Genomic DNA, 21023 nt, shown 5'->3' with positions numbered 1-21023 from the left:
GATCTTCAGCCCGAAAGTCGGCGGTAACGGAGCCGCCAGCGGGACCGGGAGAGGAGCCAGGAGGATGCTGGGGGACCTTTTGGCCTACGGTGGGCTGGAGGAAGCCTCAAGTAGGTACCAGTTTCATTTTTTTGGACTGCTCAGGGTCCCTTTAATAAGAATATTTCATTCATTCAGATCTAGGATGTCTTATTTTTTGTGTCACCTTTTTATTATATTTATATTTTGAAAGACAATGCTAACCATGGTAGCAAAGTTCACTTGTAGTGTTCTAGTCCAAAGCAGCACTCTGCATGAAGTTTGTGTGTGCTTGTGTGGGCTTCCTCCAGTTCTTTGGTTTCTACCTGTTCCTCAAAAACATCTCAGAAGGCTACATGATCCACCTAAAAATGTATCCTAGTCTATGAGTGGCTTTAGATCTTGAGCTGAGAGACAATCAGTGATGTGAACTGTTCAAAAAAGCACTGTAGAAAAGGGGTCAATGGTATACCAGATATGTAGTAAATTATTATTATGCATTTATATAGCGCTGACACATTTTCCATAACACTTTATAGAGTACACAGGGCAATTTATTTCACTAATTTGTCAAAAAGAAGCAAACACTTCAGTCTTGCATGCAAATATAATGTAAATTGTATGCAGAAATGAATTAGGCCAGTAAAATTCAGCAAGAAGCAGATCTGATTGGCCCAATTTCAGACTGCATACACTTTGCCTTAAATTTGCATTCAAGCTTGAATTATATGTATCTCACTGACCATCTCCATTAAAGACAACAAATAATCACATATACATTGAAGTTAATTTAATCTTTATTATACCTGAAGATTGTATGGGTTAGTTATTAACCGTTAATAACTCACCTGTTCACCAGGAAATGGAAGTTATTCTGAAACCCCATCGGCAAAACCGCAATGGTGTTTCTTGCCCAAAGACCCATCATAGAAATCCGGAACTCTGTGGCCACCCCTGCTTGTGTTGCCAGGGCTAGCCCCCAGCTCACCTATTAGGCCGTGGCTACTGACCTGGGGACAACACAGGTGAACATGGTCAAAGAGCACCAGACTTCTTTGGCAATGCGTCAGGCAAAAACTGCCACGGGGGTTTAAGAATAATGTCCATTTCCTGATGAACGGGTGTTATTCACTCATTCAATTCCTGATTCTGTCTTCACATGTAACGTGGATTAAATTAACTATGATACAAACTTCAGAATAGATCCTCTTTAACTGTCTCTAACTTGCATTCAAAATATAAAGTCTCTATCACAGTCCAGGACCAGTTTTGGTTGAAATAATAATAATAATAATAATAATAATAATAATGACACTTTACTGCACATCTGATAGTGGAGTGTACCTGTAATTTTTGTACGCAAAGTTATCAAATTTAAAGCGGTTTAAAACCCTGACATAATATTCAATAAAAACATGTTTACCTACTTTTTATATGCCATACGGTTATCATATTTGCATTTGTGCATAAGTATTATTATTCATTTAGAAATTATAGGTTCGCAAAAGTACATTTTTTTGCTTTGTGAGCTGACTTTGCATTTTATTAATAACTGGTTTTATTCATTATGTACTGAAGGTAGACATGCTTTCAGTGTCTCTCTGTTTCCAGCTGCTTCGGCACAGTCAGAGAATGTGTCACATTCCTCACTTGATACATTTAAGTAAACACAAGATAACATTATCTACAATTTTGGATGCGTCCCCATTTCACTGCACTGAACCTTCAAGCTCTGTGTGTAACCCTTCCAATGCTGGTCTAGTAAAAAAAATGCTGGTTGCATATAATATGCTGTAAATAATTTTTTAGAGCAAAGAAGAAATGCTGGGTTTCATTCCGCTTTAAGAATGATATATACAGAAGAAAGTCTTGGTAAAACTTTACTTTCTAGTTATAGTAAGCAATTTACATTACTCACCTAAGGATTTACTCCACTATCAGTTCAAAAATATAGAGGGGTCCTGAATACAAGACACACATAAACAGTATTACATTATTAATCTCTTTATGTATTAAACAATGCAAGTATAAATAATGCACACAAAAACATTGATCTGAAGCTCATGACACATATCTATTTAGTTTATTGATGTAAGCGAAGCAGAACTGCTGGCCTGTGGATGTTTATCATTCTGAAGTACAGTATAAATACTAATGTTACCCGCAGAAAGTGAGGCTACTCAGAGGGTGACTGTAGAAGGAATGGTCTCATGGTTTTATATTCTCAGTTCCACCCAATTTATTCTGTCCACTGATGCATAATTGTAAAGTCTGTTAGAGCCCTAGAACTATGCTCCCCCCCCCCCCTAATATATTGTCACTGTTTAAAGAGACAGAATTTTTATGTTGGCTTTTAGCCAGGTCACCATGCAGCATTGTGGAACCCCAAAAGTTAAAGGAGCACTAAAGCAAATTAGCTTATTTTTATAATTTTAATTAACAGAAACAATGAAACAGGTACCGTATGTTGTAGTGAAAAAAAAAAAGATGCATTGAGTTGCCAATCAGCTCATTCACTTGTGGGGGACAACAACTATAACTGCTATTCTTCAAATTCATTTTCCTCCCTTCAAAGTTGTGGTAGGATCAGTGATACCTTCCAATCTTCAAGAGGTCCCTCTCCTTGCTGCTGAAGTGATTCTACCTAGCTTTGCTGCTTTTACTAGCAGCACAGATTCTGAAGCCCCGGGCACTCAAGCAGGCTCTTTTGTGGACACCTCTGTGCATCTGTGTTTCACTCGAGTATACTGCGTATGAAAAAAAGAATGGACATACTCAGCACACTCGAGATAGGGACTGTAGGCTCGTTCTTAATCTGAATCTGTTCTTAAGTCGAAACAGTGTATGAAACGCCCCGACTATTGCTCCGCCCCATCGATGACGTCACGGAGAGAGCCGGATTGCGGCGATTTAAATGTTTTAAAGTACATTTACAGTGATATAAAAATGTGTGTGTGGGGAGGTGAGCAGATACATACCGCACACCTCCCATGTCCTGGCGTCACCCTCTGCACCCTCTGTTTAGCGACACGGAGGTGTTTTGCAGAGGCGGAGGGTGATGCCAGGACATGGGAGATGTGCGGTATGTATCTGCTCACCTCCCCACACACAAATAGCGTCTTTAGATCACTGTAAATGTACTTTAAAACATTTAAATCTCTGCAATCCGGCGCTCACCATGACGTCATCGAAGGGGCGGAGCAATCGTCGGGGCTTTCTTATCGGCGGGGCGTTCGTAAAGCGGGCGTTCGTAACCCGAGGACTACCTGTATATACACCATGCACACACCAGCATAAGCTGTGTGTGCTTACAATGGTCACTGACAGGGGAAAAGTGGGAGACCACTGGCTAGTGTTAGGATAATATTATTCAGTTTGTGCTAGTGTGTGCATGCTCCATATATGGACGTATTTTGTTAGCTCCCTTGGGGAATTAGTTTGATGTACTATCTGTGCCAGGAGAGGAGGTTAGGATATGTGCTCCTAATCCCTAGATACGCTTGACGCACTAAACGCTTGCATGTTTGTACTGTGCATGTTACAGGGCCATACTTAGGACACATACTAACACCGGTGTCCCCTATGCAGTATATGTGGCTACACAAGAAACTTTATACTTGAAACAAATACCCTGGCCTTTAACTTAGCGGTAGGAATCAAGTTGGTTCCTGCATGAGTTGTGTGAAAATAATTTGCATGCTAGTGTGTGGAGGGTTCATTGACTTTGCTGTTTTATTTGCCACACCCCCTCTTGCACCTCCCTATTGCATGTTCACATATTTAAATGTCCTAACTTGAGGGAGGAGTCTGGATGCTGTGTTTTTTTTTCTATTACAAGGCAGACTAGTGTATGGTCAGGTAGGCAAGCATTGATCACAACTATTGTTGCTTCTGCAGTCGTATTGCACCACCAGAAAGTACTTGCACTATAGCAAAAAATTTTTACAACAACCTATATGGTGATTACAAATAAAGAAAACAACTGATTTTGGTTTTGATTTAATGATTGAAAGTGGACGAGATTCCGTTATTTCTCAATTATTGGTCAACTCCTCTAGAGAATTCTGGAATTGAAATAGATAGATAGAATTGTCAAGATAATGCTTGTTTCTCATTAGAATTTTTACTCAATCTGCAGAAAATTTCTGATCATTTCTTTTGTTCAGTTAGATTGTTTTCTTGAAATGGAATATGTGAGTAACAATCAAATGTGACATTTTGGTTTGCTTTTAATAAAAAAAATGAGATTGAATAAAATAGTAAAAAATGCCGAGTGTGGTTATTGGTCAACTTTACTCCTGGTTTTCCAAACAACCAGGGTAGTGAGGATGGTAATGCTTTGTTGAATGGAGTCTTGCCAAGGCATCCTAAGCATCTCATTCTTGTTGAAATCAACACATTAAAAAAAAGGAAAACATTTTTGGTTGGACTGGGGAACTGGTCTAATAACTATTAACCTTAATTGCAGTATGATTATTTCTGGATTTTAGGGTCTTTTCAGCATGTTTCAGACAGTAAAATCAGGAAATAATCATGCTGCCAGAATGCCTGCAGCAGCCCCAGTATGCACTCACCCTCCTGGGTTCCAGCACTGCAATTTTCCTCCATCCTCTGGGTGGCACTGTAACACTGTAGTGAGATCACTGACGGCGATCTCACCAGAGTGATTCACAGCCTCAGAGGACAGGAAGGAGAATGGCTACCGATGTCTGAATGCCCCAGGAGGTGAATAAAAATGCCAGCTGCGTGCTATACTCTGCATAGAGTTCCCAGCATCTAGCCCGAGCTTAGATTTCTGAAACATTTTGTCTTGTTTACAGACACAAAAACATTGTATGCCATATTTGTAAGGATGAATAGAAAATCTAACTAGTCTAGTCTAAGGCCTCTTTTCCTCGGACAGTTTATAGGCAATGAAATGCCTCTTAAACTCTCATAACTGCTTCCTGCTGCCTGGCAACTGCTTGCTGCTGCCTGATAACGGCTCACTGCTGCCAGGTAACTGCTTGCTGAGCCCACAGTTCAACTGTCCATGGAAAAGAGGCATAACACTTTCTGTGTGAAGGGAATGATTTGAAATCACTGCCTTCACAACAACACCAACCATTCTAGATGCAATGCAGTTATGCAAATGTATGTGTTTTTATGCAAATGTATGCAGCTTGAAAATGGACCAATTAATTTAAACCTGGTTTTAAATCGATTGGTCGATTTACAAACTGCATATATTTGCATAATAATGTACAAAAAAATTGTATAAACTCTGAAAACTTTGCATATCATTTACCATACCTACTCCTTCAACCCCTCCCCCCTAAGTGAGCAGTGACATACAGTAACTGTGCAGTCACAGGAGATGGTACTTATTTTAATAAAAACAAATACATAATTGGGAGCAGCATTTCTTTTTGAAACAGCCATGGAATGAAAACACTTAAACACAAGCTGTGATTATTTAGAAAAAAGGCATTTTTGAGTAGTTGTTTTTCTAAAGGCACTGTTACCCTTCACTCATAGATTCATCCAAGTTAGATAAATGACAAATGTAGCAGTGTAAAAAAATTACTGCCACTGTAAAATAGAAAATGAAAATATCTATTTAGTGAGGTTTTATTTTATGGATTTAAGACACGGAACCATTAGACAATGTGGCAATAGTCCATTTTAAGCAGATCACATTTCCAAAAACCATTACCCTGAGTGAGCAGAGTAATGTCTGCCTTAATATTGAATGGTGTAGCCTCAAGTCAGAGCAGAGGAAAATGTGAATGTGTTTAATCTGTATTTTTTTTATCCTTTAGCAGAAATAGGCTTTTAATAACTGTCTCATGTAGTATGCGTGAAAATGAAATACTTACATATACATGGGCTGCAGCTGTAAGTGAGATGTCTTCTGAGGACCTTGGTAGCCATAGGAGTCAAATCCACCTATGAAATCAACTGCAAGAAATAGAGAAAGCTTCATTATCATTGTGACCTCAGGCAGAATGCTGCAATCAGTCAGACCAGAACTTCCAGGCTTATTTGACAGGCTGCTAATAATCAGTAAGAGTAACTAATTACCTAAATGTACCAAAATGATTCATGCTGGAAAATGAGAGGGGACCGAGAAAGAGGAAAATGTGGAGAAATAATAAATCATTATTAGAGCCTTTTTGTAGATCAAGTTATCATCGTCTCTTTGTATTTAATGTATAGCACATTAAAGTCTTGTCTATGGAAGGGGAAGAAAGGGATGACCAGGCAAAAGAGCAGAGACACCGGCAATTGAATGATCAAAAGAGTCTTCCGTTAATGTATTTCACCCACTAAACAGGTCTTCACAATACACTGATTTATATTCTGACTTACACACAAGGTTAGCAGTGATAGCAGAGGCTGGTGCTTTCCACAGGCAACATTCTTATACAATAATTCCAGAGTAAAATGTGTGGGGTATTAAATATAGTTATAAGTTAGGTTGATGCAATGATCTCACAGACTATATACAACATTTTTTTCAGAAAATGAAAAATAGAATGTAATTTTAGAAGTTTGAGTGTTTTAAAATAATAAAAGTTTTGGTTTATAGAAACCTGAAGTGCAGCAGATGACTTAAGGTGGCCACCACAATTTGACCAAATCTATGTAGTAGAAATGTAAACATAATGAATATACTTTGCATCAATACTTTAGGTAGTCACTCATATTACATAAAGCTGGTAAGATTGTACAATCAAGATTGCATCATTAGGGCTCATTTCTGCTTGCTGCAATCTGCTCAAAAATGGATCACAGCCGGTTTGGCGATTGCAAGAGCATCACGATTTACTTGTAAATTACAGTGCTCCTTTTTCATCAGCGCTATTAATTTTTCCCCAAATCACAATCGCCAGCCTACATGATTTTTGGTGTGATCGTGCTTGGTTCCTGTTGGGTGCATGGCAAGTACCGTAGATAAAGTAGGTTGTGGGATCGGAAAGAAATAAGATTGGCCTTTTATTTCTCTTTTTCCTATGAGAAAGAAAAGCCATTATTTTATCTCTTCACAGAACACTCTTGCATCTCTTTCACACTGTATGGGCTCTTTCAGACGAATGGCTAAATGGCAAGTTAAATGTACCATTTAGCTGCCCATTTGCATCAAAGGTAACCAAGCAATATTTTAAACTGCCACCTCAATAGCACATTCAAAATGCTGCTAGAAATGTGGCTCATCATAAAAAAAAAATCAATTTGACGTCATCTTTTTACATTTGAAAGTTTAGTAGAGGCTGCCTTCCCCTTTTTCCGCCGGACAGCAGGGGCACAGGAAATTGGAGACAGAAAAAGACTGTTGTAATTAATAGTTATTGCACAGTAGCAGAGTAAAAAAGCTTGCATCAGCAGGAGTGTGTGGGTGCGGGTAGGGGACAGAGCATCAGTTAGAGAAGTAACACATGCTTAACTTTACACCCTGACTCTGACTGAGGGAAGTGGAAAGGGGAAGGGGAATATCTTCACCCTTCCTACTGTAATATGGCAGCTCCTACAGCTGTTTGAAACCAAGAGAAAATTGCAGGAAAATAAAGATGAAATAATCCATGACAGTGCTGCCGATTGCCATTAAGATACTCTGGCTAAAGCATTGTGTCTGCCACTGATTTTAAGCTTTTTAGTATTTACTGCCTTGATCCATTTAAGCACCTTCTGTTTGCAAAATAATGCATACAACAAACATTTAGAACCACATGCTTGTCAGAGGCTGACACATGGGCCCATATGCAATTCACTTTTTCACCTGAGTTTTCTTCTAGGTGTTATTTTCACAACTTGTAAATAACATTTAAAATCACCAGCAAGCAAGAAAATACTCAAAATAATTTTGATAGTACTTTTCACCAGCTTTTAGGTACTTCTTCAATTGTAAAATGCTGAAAAATTATTTTAAAGAGAAGGTGAAACATTATCTCCTAGGAGAAAACTCAGGAGAAAAAGTGAATTGCATATGGGTCAAGGGCCCATATGCAATTAACTTTTTCTCCTGAGTTTTCTCCTAGGTGAGATTTTTAAGCTTGTCAATAAAATGCATTTTACGCCACCAGAATACAAGAAAATACTAACAATAATTTTGAGAGTACCTTTTCACCTACTTTTTGGTACTTTTTTAGTTGAAAAACGCTGGAAAGTTATTTTAAATTGAAGATGAAAAATTATCTCCTAGGAGAAAACTCCTAAAAAGGGAATTGCATATGGCCCAAGGTCTCTAAAATTATCGAAGGTATTTTTTCAACTACTGTTTTGGTACTTTTTCAATTGGAGAATGTTGAAAAGTTATTTGAAATGCAAGATGAAAAATGATCTCCTAGGAGAAAACTCAGGAGAAAAAGTGAATTGCATATGGGCCATTGTGCCGTTACTGCCCGGTGAAAAATTGCTGCATGAAGTGTCTAGGACCAGCAGCTCAGATGCAAATGCATAAAGCCCTGCAAGTACTGAATGCTTGCAGCTGACTTCAAGCATCCTGCACATAAACAGATGTGGCTGACAAGCATAAGTGTACTGCTCTCAGCCGGAACTGGGCATGGGAGGCCTACACATGGTGCCCCTGTTGAGATGCAATGGGCCATATGCAATTCACTTTGTCTCCTAGGTGATATTTTTAAATTTGTCAATAAAATGCCCTTTAAGCCACCAGAAAGCAAGAAAATACTCAAAATAATTTTAATATTACTTTTTCACCTACTTTTTACTACTTTTTTTAATTAAAAAGTGCTGTAAAACTATTTTAAATTGAAGATGAAAAATTATCTCCTAGGAGAAAACAGGTGAAAAAGTGAATTGCATATGGCCCAAAGTGTTTTGTGTGAGTCATAATAGTGAGTTAGTTTAAGACTCTGCACAGTTTTGGCAAGCAGATGTAATATGCATTTGCTGTGCCCCTTTAATTTGTCTACAGACATTTTGGCAGCCAGTATATAAGTCAGGTGATACCTGGTTTGAGCACACACCTTTTTTTTTCTTGTGAATTCAGTAAATTAAAGAAGATGCCTCAACAAAAATGAATTAAGAAAACCCATACACATGCATTGAATTTCTTTGTGCTTGTGTTTTATGGGATCTGCTTCTAACTGTGCTTTTGAGCACAGCAGGTATGTCTTTGAAATAGAGCTCGGTATTTTTCATGACCATCATCCACTTAAAGAATACTAGAGCCTAAATGATTAGGAGAAATGGGGGAAGCAGGCATGTACGGGGAGCTGTTCTGATGGCCACCTCTTCCCCCCCCCCCCCGTTCTCTTCTGTCCCCCACCTTTCTTACCTAAAGACCCCAGGAGCCTCTTCTGTAGTCGGGCATCAGTACGAAGGCACTGGCCCGGCTGCGCGCGTCCTGCAGCTCCCCATACATGCCTGCTTCCCCCGTTTCTCCTAATTGTTTTAGCTCTGGTATCCTTTAGGGCCCGTTTCCACTAGCGCGGAAACCAGGCTGAATCTGCAGTTTTGTGCATTTTTTTGTGCGTTTTTACTGCGTTTTAGGTGCATTTGCAATGCGTTTTTCAAGTGTTTTGCATGTGTTTCTAATGTATTTACGGTTCGCATATACAAAACGCATATGCATTTTGTATGCGTTTTCATATTTCTTTTTATGCAATTCAGTAGGAAGACAACAGGAAACGGAAATACAGGAAAAAAAATATTTTAGGGGAAAACGCATATAAAAACGCATGGGAAAACGCATGAACAACGCATACCATCTATGAATATTATGAAAAGGCATAGAAAACGCATAAGCGCTTTTTATATGCGTTTTTTCTTGCGGCCCATAGACTTCCATTAGTGGCAAAAACTCAGCATTTAATGCAACGCTATTGTTTCTGCTATGTGTGCACCCAGCCTTAGTCCCATCAGTTGATTTCAGCCAAAAAAGCATGAAGACCCCAGCCCTTAAAGGGACACTTAAGTAAAAAAAAATGAGTTTTACTCACCTGGGGCTTCCAATAGCCCCCTGCAGCTGTCCGGTGCCCTCGCTGTCTCCCTCCGATCCTCCTGGCCCTGCCGGGAGCCACTTCCTGTTTCGGTGACAGGAGCTGACAGGCTGGGGATGCGAGTGATTCTTCGTGTTCCTGGCCACAATAGCGCCATCTATGCTGCTATAGCATATATCAAATACCATATAGCAGCATAGAGGGTGCTAATGTGTCTGGGAACACGAAAAATCACTCGCGTCCCCAGCCTGTCAGCTCCTGTCACCGAAACAGGAAGTGGCTGCCGGCGGGGCCAGGAGGATCGGAGGGAGACGGCGAGGGCAGCGGAGAGCTTCAGGGGGCTATTGGAAGCCCTAGGTGAGTAAAACTCATTTTTTTTGTTTGACTTAAGTGTCCCTTTAAGAGCTAGAGTTGGACTTCGCTGGTTTAGCTTCAGATTTAACCATGAAGTGCTAGGATTAGGTTTAGGAATTACATATGTAAATTGAAGTTTGTGATTAAATATTACTTTTTTTTTTGTGTGGTGAATAGTTTCTTCGAGGGGGTATGAAAGTTTCTTGGCAGTAAAAGTGATGCATTGAAACGCCCACATCAGTTTTATAACGAAAAACCCTAATTCTGTAAACCAATTGTAACTCCCTCCATACAGACTCTGGATGTCATTCAACAATGTTTTTTTCCTGTCATTACGCTACTGAAATCCTTATGATTTGTTTATTAACTAGAAAAATCTTTCATGCTTGACAGCATTATCAATTTTTGTGAAGTATTTGACTGCATGACAGTTATTATGAATGAAAAATATGCTGCAAGACTCTGATTTATATATTTTGCATTAGTTCAACCCCATTTAAAGAGGAACTGTAGTGAAAATGACATAATGAATAAAATGGCTTATTTTTTGCAAGATTCATTTATAGATTATTTAGTCAGTGTTTGTTTGTTTACTGAGAGATATCATTATTTTTTAGTATTTATAGAGCCGCAACATCTTCTGCAACGCTGAGAGTTCTATGCACAGAGGGAGATATTGCTTGCTTGGCAGTTGGAAAAAAACATTATTTCCCATAATGCAATGAGGTTCACAGACTGAAAACTGTCAGGATCATGCTTATGACATCACACTGTCAGGGCCGGGTTTAGGCCAAGGCCGGTTTAGGCCATGGCCTAGGGCACCAAAGAAACATGGACACCAAATCAGCAGGATAAACTGGTGCAGCATTTGCAAATGCTGCAATGCAGGGAGATCAGGCGAGCACCTGACAGTGGTACTCTGCTGCTAGCAGCCTTTGCAGCAGCCACCTTGCTCTGTGTGCACATTTGCATTGTGGCCGGCGACTATAGATTTGGGCAGCATTGGAGACGGAAAGGAAGAGGAAACTTCTGCACTGGAGACAAAAGGAGAAATTAGTGACACTGATGGCTGCTGCAGTATGAAGGCGAGCTGGCTACCTATACTGAAAGGGGGGGGGTGAGAAAAGGAGGGATTAAGGGAGTCATCTGGCTATTTATACTGGAGGGAAAGGGGGGGAAGGGTCATCTGGCTACCTATACTGGAGGGAAGGGGGGAGGGATCATCTCGCTTCCTATACTGAAGAAGGGCAGCTGGTGACAGTGGCCATAGGTGGTAAAAAGTACAAATCCGGCCCTTCACACTGTGGGAGGGGTTTCACCAAAATAGCAGCCATACAGATTTCCCTGGTGAGCTATTTGAGAAAAGGTAAAGGGGAAAGGGGTATCAGCTGCTGAGTGATTGGGATGAAGTTCAATCCTGGGTTGTTGTTTTTTTTTCTTTTTTGAATTGGGGCGGCAAGCATGTCCAGTTTTTCTTACTGCTGCCTATTAGTCCAATATGAGGAAACTTCTCTCAGTTTCCGCCCTGATTAAATCTGTAACACAAATAATATTTCACTTGTAAACTTAGAACAAAACAAATAATATTGCACTTTTAAAACTACTGTACTTTCCTTTCAAAATCATTGCTTATTATTGTGAAGATTCAAAAAAAATCAAACAAACACGTTGGAGTCAGAATGGATTGTAGAGTTGTTCTTAAAATATTCCTTTGTTCTGGGAAAATATGTTTTCTGTTCTGTAACCTTTCTATGGGACTACTTTTGTTTGTCAGAGTCAGGCTTGTTTTTCCTGGAATTTTATAGCGAATCCTGTCCAGTTATTTCTAGTTATCTTGTAATTGAATACAACAGTTTATCTTCAGAATATCCTCTCTCTTGTATACTCTCAATACTGTATATTGTTATATTTTATTACATCTTAACTAAATGTAATCTATCAAGGCTAAACAAAGTAAACCATTTTCTGTGACTCATCTCTTATGATGTCTGCAGGAATGTTTTATAATGTGTAATGCCATTGTCCTGCACTCTAGGCCCCTACCCAACATAGGTGCACCATGTATGATGATCATTATTGCAATCAAGTCGGAATGCTGGTGGTTACCTTTTCCTCTCTTAGTATGATACACGTGTCTCTCTGTTGGCCACTAAGAATGATCAAGATCAATGTTGCTAAATGTGAAATCCTGAAACACTTTGGGACGCAGGTTGGGGAAGAAGCAGTTAACTCACCTAGGTCGACGCATCTGGCCAATGTGCTCCACACCACTTTCCAGTTCCATTTATAAAGGTCCCTTCATGTATCAAACTACACTGACGTAAAAAGTAATAAAAGAACAAAATAATAGACCTCTCAAACTTAGTCCAATCTTCCCGACACACCAGAAGTTCTGATTTAGAAGATTGAAATATTGGGTAAATGGAGAGCTGCATGGAGCACATCAGTGGGGGTCAGCGGACTAGTTAAGTTAACTCCATCTGTCCCAGTCCACGCCCCACCCCACATGCTCAGAGACAATTTAGAATTTTGCTAAATTGATTTTGGTCATCCATATTTCCCACTAGAACTTTATTGTTCAGGAATTCACCTCAAGAAGAATTCAAGGAGAAGAATGTGACCAATCAAGTGACTGTTTTCTAAGTCTCTGAGTTGCTGGTTGGTTTCATGTAATCATATACTTCTGCATACTAAAACAAAAAGCAGAAGTGAGATATAATTACTAGTTTGCGACCAGCCAATCAAATCAGTCAAATGCTTCTCCATATAATTGTCATTGAACATATGTTCTGTAAAAAAACGTAATTATCTTGATTGGCTCTTGAACTGGAGTGTGTGTATGGGCAGGGAATTGCTACAGTAAAAACTTGACTGCATGTTGTAATTATTATAGGGTATTCATTATAAAGGAATGTCCTAATTCAGTTATTCTCCAGGTAACCAGAAGTAAAAATATTACACTGCCACATTGTGTTAAACATTTACAGATTCAGTTTAACATAAATACACCTCCAGATATCTCCAAGCAAACCCCAAAGAGATATAATAAGTGATCCAGCAACCCTGCTCCTGTTTGCCATTAAATATATAAGATTTTCTAACCTTTCATGGATACTCACATCAGATCACAATAAGGCTTGTTGAGAAATGTGTGAATTATTCCTTAAGTGATTGATACATGCCATTGCACTTAGGATTTTTTGTTTGCTTAAAGAGAGTCTGAAGTGAAATTTATTTATAGAAAAAAACACATTGCTGTGCACCACTTACTTTTAGTATGCTGTCCGCCCCATCACCGCCGCTTTCAGCCCTTTAGTTATTATTTTATAGCATTATAAAAAAATTATCACTTCCTGGTTAAAATGGCAGTGACCCCTCTTCCTGTTTCCGGGTTGCAGCCACACACAATAGCACCCTTCCCCACACACAATAGCACCCTTCCCCACACACAATAGCACCCTTCCCCACACACAATAGCACCCTTCCCCCACACACAATAGCAACTAACTCATCATTATAAAGTAGATAATATAAATTTAGCAAGCCTTTTAACTCCCCTGTGTACTTTTCTACTGTACACAGGAGAGACCACAACTGCAAATCCAATATAAATATATATAATAAACCCAGTATTATACATTTATCCTGCATTTTCATCACTGCCCTGTGTACTTCTTACCTTAGGATTTTGTACACAGTGTCCAGCTCAGCACATGTCTCTCTCGTCTTCCTCTGCAGCTATGACTCACAGCTCTCTGCCTGGAGTCTCACAGCACGGGACGGGGAGCATGAGGGGGCAGCATAATTAGTGCTGAATGAACAGAGGGGCGGGGAGAGGTGGGGAGTGACACACCAAGAGACAGAGCTCCTGCAAACAGCTCTGCCTCCTCCTGACACTGCAGGGCAGCAAAATCTACGACCAAGATAGTCGTAGGATTTTGCCTGCCTATTTCAGGGTGATAACACACTCGTTTTTTGCAGAGAATGTGGCAATTCTGCTTGGCTCATAAAGATAAAGGTGAGCCAAGTGGAAAAACAGGAAAAAAGAGGCTTCAGTGTCTCTTTAAAGGGTACCTAAACAGACAGGTGACATAGGGGACTATTCACTAAACTGTGGTAAAGTCTTAGTCACGATGAGTAGAACGTTATGGATTGCATGTAATTTATTCATTTATGCTTTACTCATTATGCATAAGGTTTTACGCACGTTATTCTGATTAATGCAGTTTAGTGAATATACCCTTTCATTAAATAAATATAGATACTGTACATATAGTACTTGTCCAACGACAAAATTGTCTGAAATCCGTTTCTGTGTTCCTCAACAGAAAGTGTTAAAAATTAGTTCTTTTATCTATGATAATAAAGGAGGAAAACAGAAAGTCAAATTTAGGGAGATGTCCTGAAAAGTAGAATACAAAACATTCTTCTCTGGCTGAGGAAACAATGCTGGTTCTAAAACATTATAAGGGTCATTACTTCTTTTTGTTTTGCACCCCAATGAAGCATATTTTACATCAGACTGTCATGGCTGCGGTTTAGAATTAAGTCTTAAAAATTCAGATTAAATTGAAAATATAAATATGGGACTTTGTTCTAGGTTACCAATGTTGTTTGTCATAAGTACTACACATACAATTATTTTTTTCTTAAGTTTACTTTCAGTTCAAGTTTGTTTTAAATAAATTCAGTACAGTTTTTAGTTTATAAAAAAAAAACATTTTCTTGTAAGGTCTAATTTACTAACCTCTCAGAAACTGCTACTGTGTTCTAATATGGCCCAGATACTGTATACAGACTTTTACTTTATGCTAGCAGACAATAAAAAAATATATCAGTGTCTTTTTCTTGTGCTGCATGTCATTTTTTTTAAGATTCCATAGAACCCTATGCAGAGCTAATGTAGATCAGCATGGAGGAAGCATGCTGAGATAGTCAGTTACAGAAACTGCAGCATGTAAATAACGTTCATGCTCTTTTCCTGTAGGTCCACAAGCACTGTAGTCTCTAATATTTCCAGCAATTTGACATAGTTACCTGCAATCACTATCACTATAACTTTTATGGTGACACTCCATGTTATATTTAACCCTGCCATCATTTATTCAGCAATAAATGTAATAATATTGGATGCTGTAAAGGTGTCTGTATGCCAGAAAAGTCTAGTTATGCACTGCTAATAGCAGAGGGTAACTAAAAACCATGGGGATCCGTGGCGAAACCTGGATGTCCACCCAATGATAACACCCCTCAACGCTTCCCCCAATGACCCCTGTGACCACAGGGTTCATCTGCCAGGTGTCATATAGCAAGTGGGGCCAACACAAACTCCTAAATAACAGTGAACTCCTTCCTTCATAACAGTGAACAGTTCCATGATCCCCCACACATGAATCCTGTAAAAAGGTGAAATCCTGTATTGGAATGAGGAGGCATAAGTTGGCCCCCCACAAGAACAAATATAAAACATATCCAGTCTGCAGTGATTCTTACAGAAACTGGCAGATAGGAGTATCATGTAAGAGTTAATATACAACCTCTGCTCCAAACAATACACAGTTGCTATAGTTGCAAAGAAGTGCACTTTATGTTTTTTTCCTGTAGTTTTTTGATTTGTCAGTGGCTTTATATTTGTACTGAAAGGATCACAATCACATTAAACAACAATTGATAGACTTGTGCAGCACTGATCTACGATTATGCCACTTTCATCACTATGCTGTGGATAAACGTTGTTGCAATTTAAATGCCTCACAAAATACCCCTAAAGCATGCCTAATAGCTAATGCAAGCCCATGCTCTACTTTCCTACAGTACTTAACCTCTTGACGACCAGCTAACGCCGATTGGCGTAAACTGGTCGTCTGCGGGTTACCATGGAAACAGCCGCTCGATCGAGCGGCCTTTCCATGTCAGTTCACGGAGGGTGTCTCCGTGAACAGCCGGAGAGCCGCCGATGGCGGCTCGCCGGCAAAATGTAAACAGGCGGGGAAGAAATCCACGCTGTTTACATCATACGGCGCTGCTGCGCAGCAGCGCCGTAAAGGCAGATCGGCGATCCCCGGCCTCTGATTGGCCGGGGATCGCCGGCATATGATAGGCTGAAGCCTATCCTTCAATGCGCAGGACGGAAATCCGTCCTGCGCAGCACACAGGGGAAGGGAGAGGGAGGGAGCTGGCGAGAGGGCGGAAAGCGCTGCGGAGGGGGGCTTTGAAGAGCCCCCCCCCGCTAAGCAACTGCAGCCGGCGGCGATCAGACCCCCCCAGCAGGACATCCCCCTAGTGGGGAAAAAAAGAGGGGTAGTCTGATCGCCCTGCTGCACTCCTGATCGGTGCTGCGGGCTGTAGAGCCCACGCAGCACCGATCAGTGTAAAATCCCCTGGTCGGCAAGTGGTTAAAATAGCTACAAGTGAGGCAAGAGCATACCACTAACTGTTGCCAGCCAAAACACCAGCAGGAAGAGGAAAGGAAAACTTTTGCGGCTGCCACCATTCCATGTGTGTCCTCACTAATTGTTTCATTTACATTTATTCTCAGTGATCTGATCTCTATGGAGTGTCTCACAAAATACATGTGCAGGGCCAAATGTACAAAAACCTAGCAGCTGTATAAATCAAGGACAGTGCCCAGCAAATCTTTGGGTGAAGCCTCCTCTCCTTTAATAAAAAATAAGCACCTAGTTACTTACAAAACATAATTAGGCAGTGTGTCACCCCCTCCCTCCAAAAAAGAAAGCAATAATTAGGAAGCCTGTTCACTCAACCACAATTACCGTATATACTCGCATATAAGCCAACCCGGGTATAAGCCACGGTACCCACTTTTCCCTCAGAAACCAGGAAAAATTGATTGACTCTCGTATAAGCTCCCTCCACAGTATAGCCCCCTCCACAGTAGCCAGATGTGCCCCCAGTACAAGTCAACCCCCTCTCCCCATAGCCAGGGGTGCCCCAAGGATGATGCAGCTGTATCTCAAGACACTGAGATACAGCTGTGTCTCACTAGATGGTGGTAACTTTCCAGCGCATTTTTTGTGCTGAAAAATTAGGCTTATACGCGAGTATGTAAAGTAGGCATTATATCACATAAATAGGCAGCGTAACATAAACATAATGAGTTCCCCAAAATCATAATTAGGCAGAGATGCTAACAAATCATAATTAGGCAGGGACTCCACTAAATTCCTTGAACATGAATGGGCAGAGTCCCCCAAGTCTAAAAACCCCCATAATTAAGCAGAGTCCCTATCTCCTAGGAGAAAAGTTAGGAGAAAAGGTGATTTGAATAAGGGCCACCATCTCCAGGGTTCTTGGAAACATTTTCATGTTTAATTTCCTGTATATGCAAGCATCATATATCTACTTATATTATAGGCTCCTGGACTACATGGTGCGATCCTTCTTTACATGGTTAGTTGAACTCTACAAACACTGATAATCTAAAGGCCATACAGCAGTTTTGCTGTCATATTTTTTAAACATCTTAACAATAAGTTGTCATTATATAATTCATTCCTACGTGTAAAGGAAGCAGAAAGCTCGATTTTATTTTTCTGAAAGAGAAAAACAGATTTGTATAATGTATTGGCCTATTTTCAAAAGGAATCAGAGTGGTGGTTTTGCTAAGATCTCATCTTCTCTAATGGCAGTTAAATGGCGGCTTCTTGTAAATAAGGTTTTAAGTGCTGTTCATTTTCCATGCTCAAATGTGACCCCCTTGGCACTATATGGCAGAATTTACCTAAGAAGAAATTAAGTATTATTTGAAAGATGACAGCTTGGGATTTTCAACACACTGAAAACCCAATAGGAAGCATAAAATGCCGTTTTCTCTAGCATGAGATACATTTTTAAAGTCTGCTTTAAAACACACTTCGAATTGAAATAGAAGAATAGTCAGAAATGCATGTAAATAGAAAGCATAATAAGCAAACAAGTTGTTAATCAGTGGGAATTCTAAATCTATGTTTAAATGGCCTAAAGAAACTTGTGCTTGCATGTTTTACTGGGTATTACTTTTATATTTATGTTGCAAAAATAATTTTTTACTATATTGTCAGTGAAGGATAAACACAGCATTGTGAGACTTAGAAGGGCCAATGCGTGTAAATGTAGTGTTTGAATAAATAACACATGAATATTTGCACTAATTTCACCCAACATCCTGCTAGTCTGTGCAGTGCGGCCTGTTCCTACACAGAGGGGAGTGCGGCAGCAAGAGCATATTTGATGAGGTGAATATCCCAGCACTGGAATGGCAAGGTTGAGGAGGAAATGGGCACACTCTGGAGTATCCAGAGGCTTCCATCCACCGAGGTAAGTATTACATTTCCTGTTTTTTTCAGGCACCCTTTAATAAAATAAATGTAAAGGGCAAGTTTGCCTAAGATTTTTGTTGACTTCATGTTCTCCCTCCACTACACCATCAGTAAAATTATAAAAAGCCCCATAGATACCTTTACAAATACATTAAATAACAGTGGTTCAGGGTCTCACTAGTTAAATACTGCCTGGTACATATGTGAGAAGTAATAGGAATTTGGTTGGAAATTTTGAATAAGCCTGTGACAGGAAATTCAAATTTTACATTTCCTGTTGAGCATGAGAAGGAGGAGGAGAAGAAACATCTACTCATCTGCTCACTACACCAGGAAATATTTTGCATTGCTGCCCCTACTTTTGCAGAACAACCTCTGATGTTTTGGACCAGGTGCTGATGGTGCTGCTCAGGGGCAGGAGCCCACTGTAATGCTACTTGTCTGTGAGTCCAGTGGCAAGTTTAATCCTCATTAGCCTGGGGACGCCAACCTGGCTGACTTCCATGAACGGTGTTCTTGGGCAGCGCAGCTGCTTCTTACTAGGCATGTGCACGGGTGCCCTCTTCCTAATTAGCCCGGCAGCGGGGCCGTGTCCACAGCACTGCTGTGAAGTTAACGGTATTTAAACCCTGACCTTTCATCATTCCAGTACTGTTGCATCTGGTTACACAACTGCAGCATACACTGACACCGTCCCTAACCTGTCAATTGGTTCCAGCCTGTTTGTCCTGTTGTGGCTGCCAAATCTCCCTGCCAGTCCATTGCCCCGTCTGTTTGGTCTGTCTCCTCTATGCCTCCAGTCAGTCTTCCCTGTCTTGTCTGCCAGTCTGGGCCCTGTCAGTAAAGCTTAGTCTGTTCCCTCCAGGCTGTTCCATCCAGGCTGACCCTTTCAGCCCTTCGGTACTTATCCAGCATCCCCTTCCCAGTACTCTAGTTATCCAGCCAGTTCCCCATCAGCCTATCCTGCCCAGTCTGTCCGGTCCAATCTGTCCCATCCAATCTGTCCCATCCAATCCATCATGCCTCTTCCATCCTGTGTGGTTAGTCCCGGCCAGTTCAGTCCAGGCAGCAATGTAGCCCACCACCCATTAGGGGTGATGGTCCATCATCCCTTGTGGTGGTGGGCTGGTGAAGACCCATGCTTGCTTAGACTTGATGCCCTGGGACTGCCCGTATCCATCACCAGTGGCGAGCTCAATAGAACCCTGACTCTTGTGGGCTCAAAATCTCCTTAGGAATACCAGCATGAATGAAAGACAAAAATCTTGTCAGGAACCAATACATTTTTTAAATATATTTTATATGACAAAAAAAATGCAAAAAATGTTTGAAGTAAAATGTGAGGGAAAATGTTTCAAAACATCCCTGCTTGTAGTAAATATGTGCCATCAGCAGCTTCACCCGCTATGAAGAAGGTCAGCACTGCAGGTATTGCAACTGGCTTGGAATCCTTTTGTGAATTCCTGAAATGCGGCATGCACACATGTGGCACACTAGTTCTTGCACAATGGCCACGTTTGGTGATCATGGATTTAAAGGAGGCTTCAGGCTCATCACTCATCCTCCCAAATGCTCGGTGCTTGTTCAAGGTTTAGTAGTAAGAAGCAGGACAATGTTAAAGGAAAATTCCACTTTGTTTTTTTATCTCAAATTGAAAAAAATACAGACTGATACTGCATCTAAATGATTTGCCATCATTGTTATTAAATGAGCTTTCTATTTCAATGTGCAGCTGGAATTTCCAAATCTGTGTCAGGATTTCTCCTGTAGCAGGTTCTGCCGCTTGCAGGGGAGCTGCAACTGGGCAGTTCTGACTTGTCTGCTTGCATTCGGTTGCACATTCGCAGTAAGTCTTATTGTCATTTGCAATCACTCTGCAGTTCAGAGCAGTTCAGGATGCTGCCAGGGTTCCTCCTATGGTTTGATGCAGTTGAACTGCAGCCCTGGATTTCCTGCATGCATGTTGTTGCATAGTACTGCATGCATTTGTTATGATAGTCTTGAAATTTGCATACATGCATCCATTGGCTGATGCCGGCATAAAGGTCTGCCTCCGTGACTAATCACCACCGTAATTTGATCTCTCAGCTGTGTCAACTGAGAAATCTCCTCTGCCATGGCAGAGCAGCTAATTTGTAAATACAGGTTGTTAACAATATGTTTGTTCCCATGAAAGCAGATTTACTGCAGGATTTGTATCAGCTGTAACAAATACATGTTTTTCTTTAAAGGTTATTATGCTGTTGCATATCTTTTAGAGCATAGAGGAAGTTCTGAATTTAGGTCTGTTTTAAGAGCAGTGTGGAATGCCTGTGATGTATTTGCACATAAAAATAACATAAACAAGCTGAATTAATGATTGCTATTTATCTTTACAATAAATAGATCT

The 21023-nt window shown here is 40.4% G+C and overlaps 1 protein-coding gene across 4 annotated transcripts in view; it reads right to left on the bottom strand.

Moving 5' to 3' along the window:
- NKAIN2 (sodium/potassium transporting ATPase interacting 2) overlaps positions 1 to 21023 on the bottom strand; it is a 1108222-nt gene that overhangs the window by 7977 nt on the left and 1079222 nt on the right. Inside the window, exons 6-7 of one of the 4 annotated variants that reach the window (XM_068231451.1) lie at positions 5877 to 5958; positions 1937 to 1979 (exon numbers count right to left, since the gene is read on the bottom strand). In XM_068231451.1, coding sequence (XP_068087552.1) covers positions 1961 to 1979; positions 5877 to 5958 — 101 coding nt within the window. In that variant the 3' untranslated portion in view covers positions 1937 to 1960. Of the gene's footprint in view, positions 1 to 1936; positions 1980 to 5876; positions 5959 to 21023 lie in introns of those variants that run through there. The other 3 variants (XM_068231453.1, XM_068231454.1, XR_011019351.1) reach the window with 3 other exon arrangements.

The sequence above is a fragment of the Hyperolius riggenbachi genome, chromosome 4 (assembly GCF_040937935.1).
Source record: "Hyperolius riggenbachi isolate aHypRig1 chromosome 4, aHypRig1.pri, whole genome shotgun sequence".
Taxonomy (NCBI): Eukaryota; Metazoa; Chordata; class Amphibia; order Anura; family Hyperoliidae; genus Hyperolius; species Hyperolius riggenbachi.
This window is presented reverse-complemented; position numbering and strand designations above follow the sequence as displayed.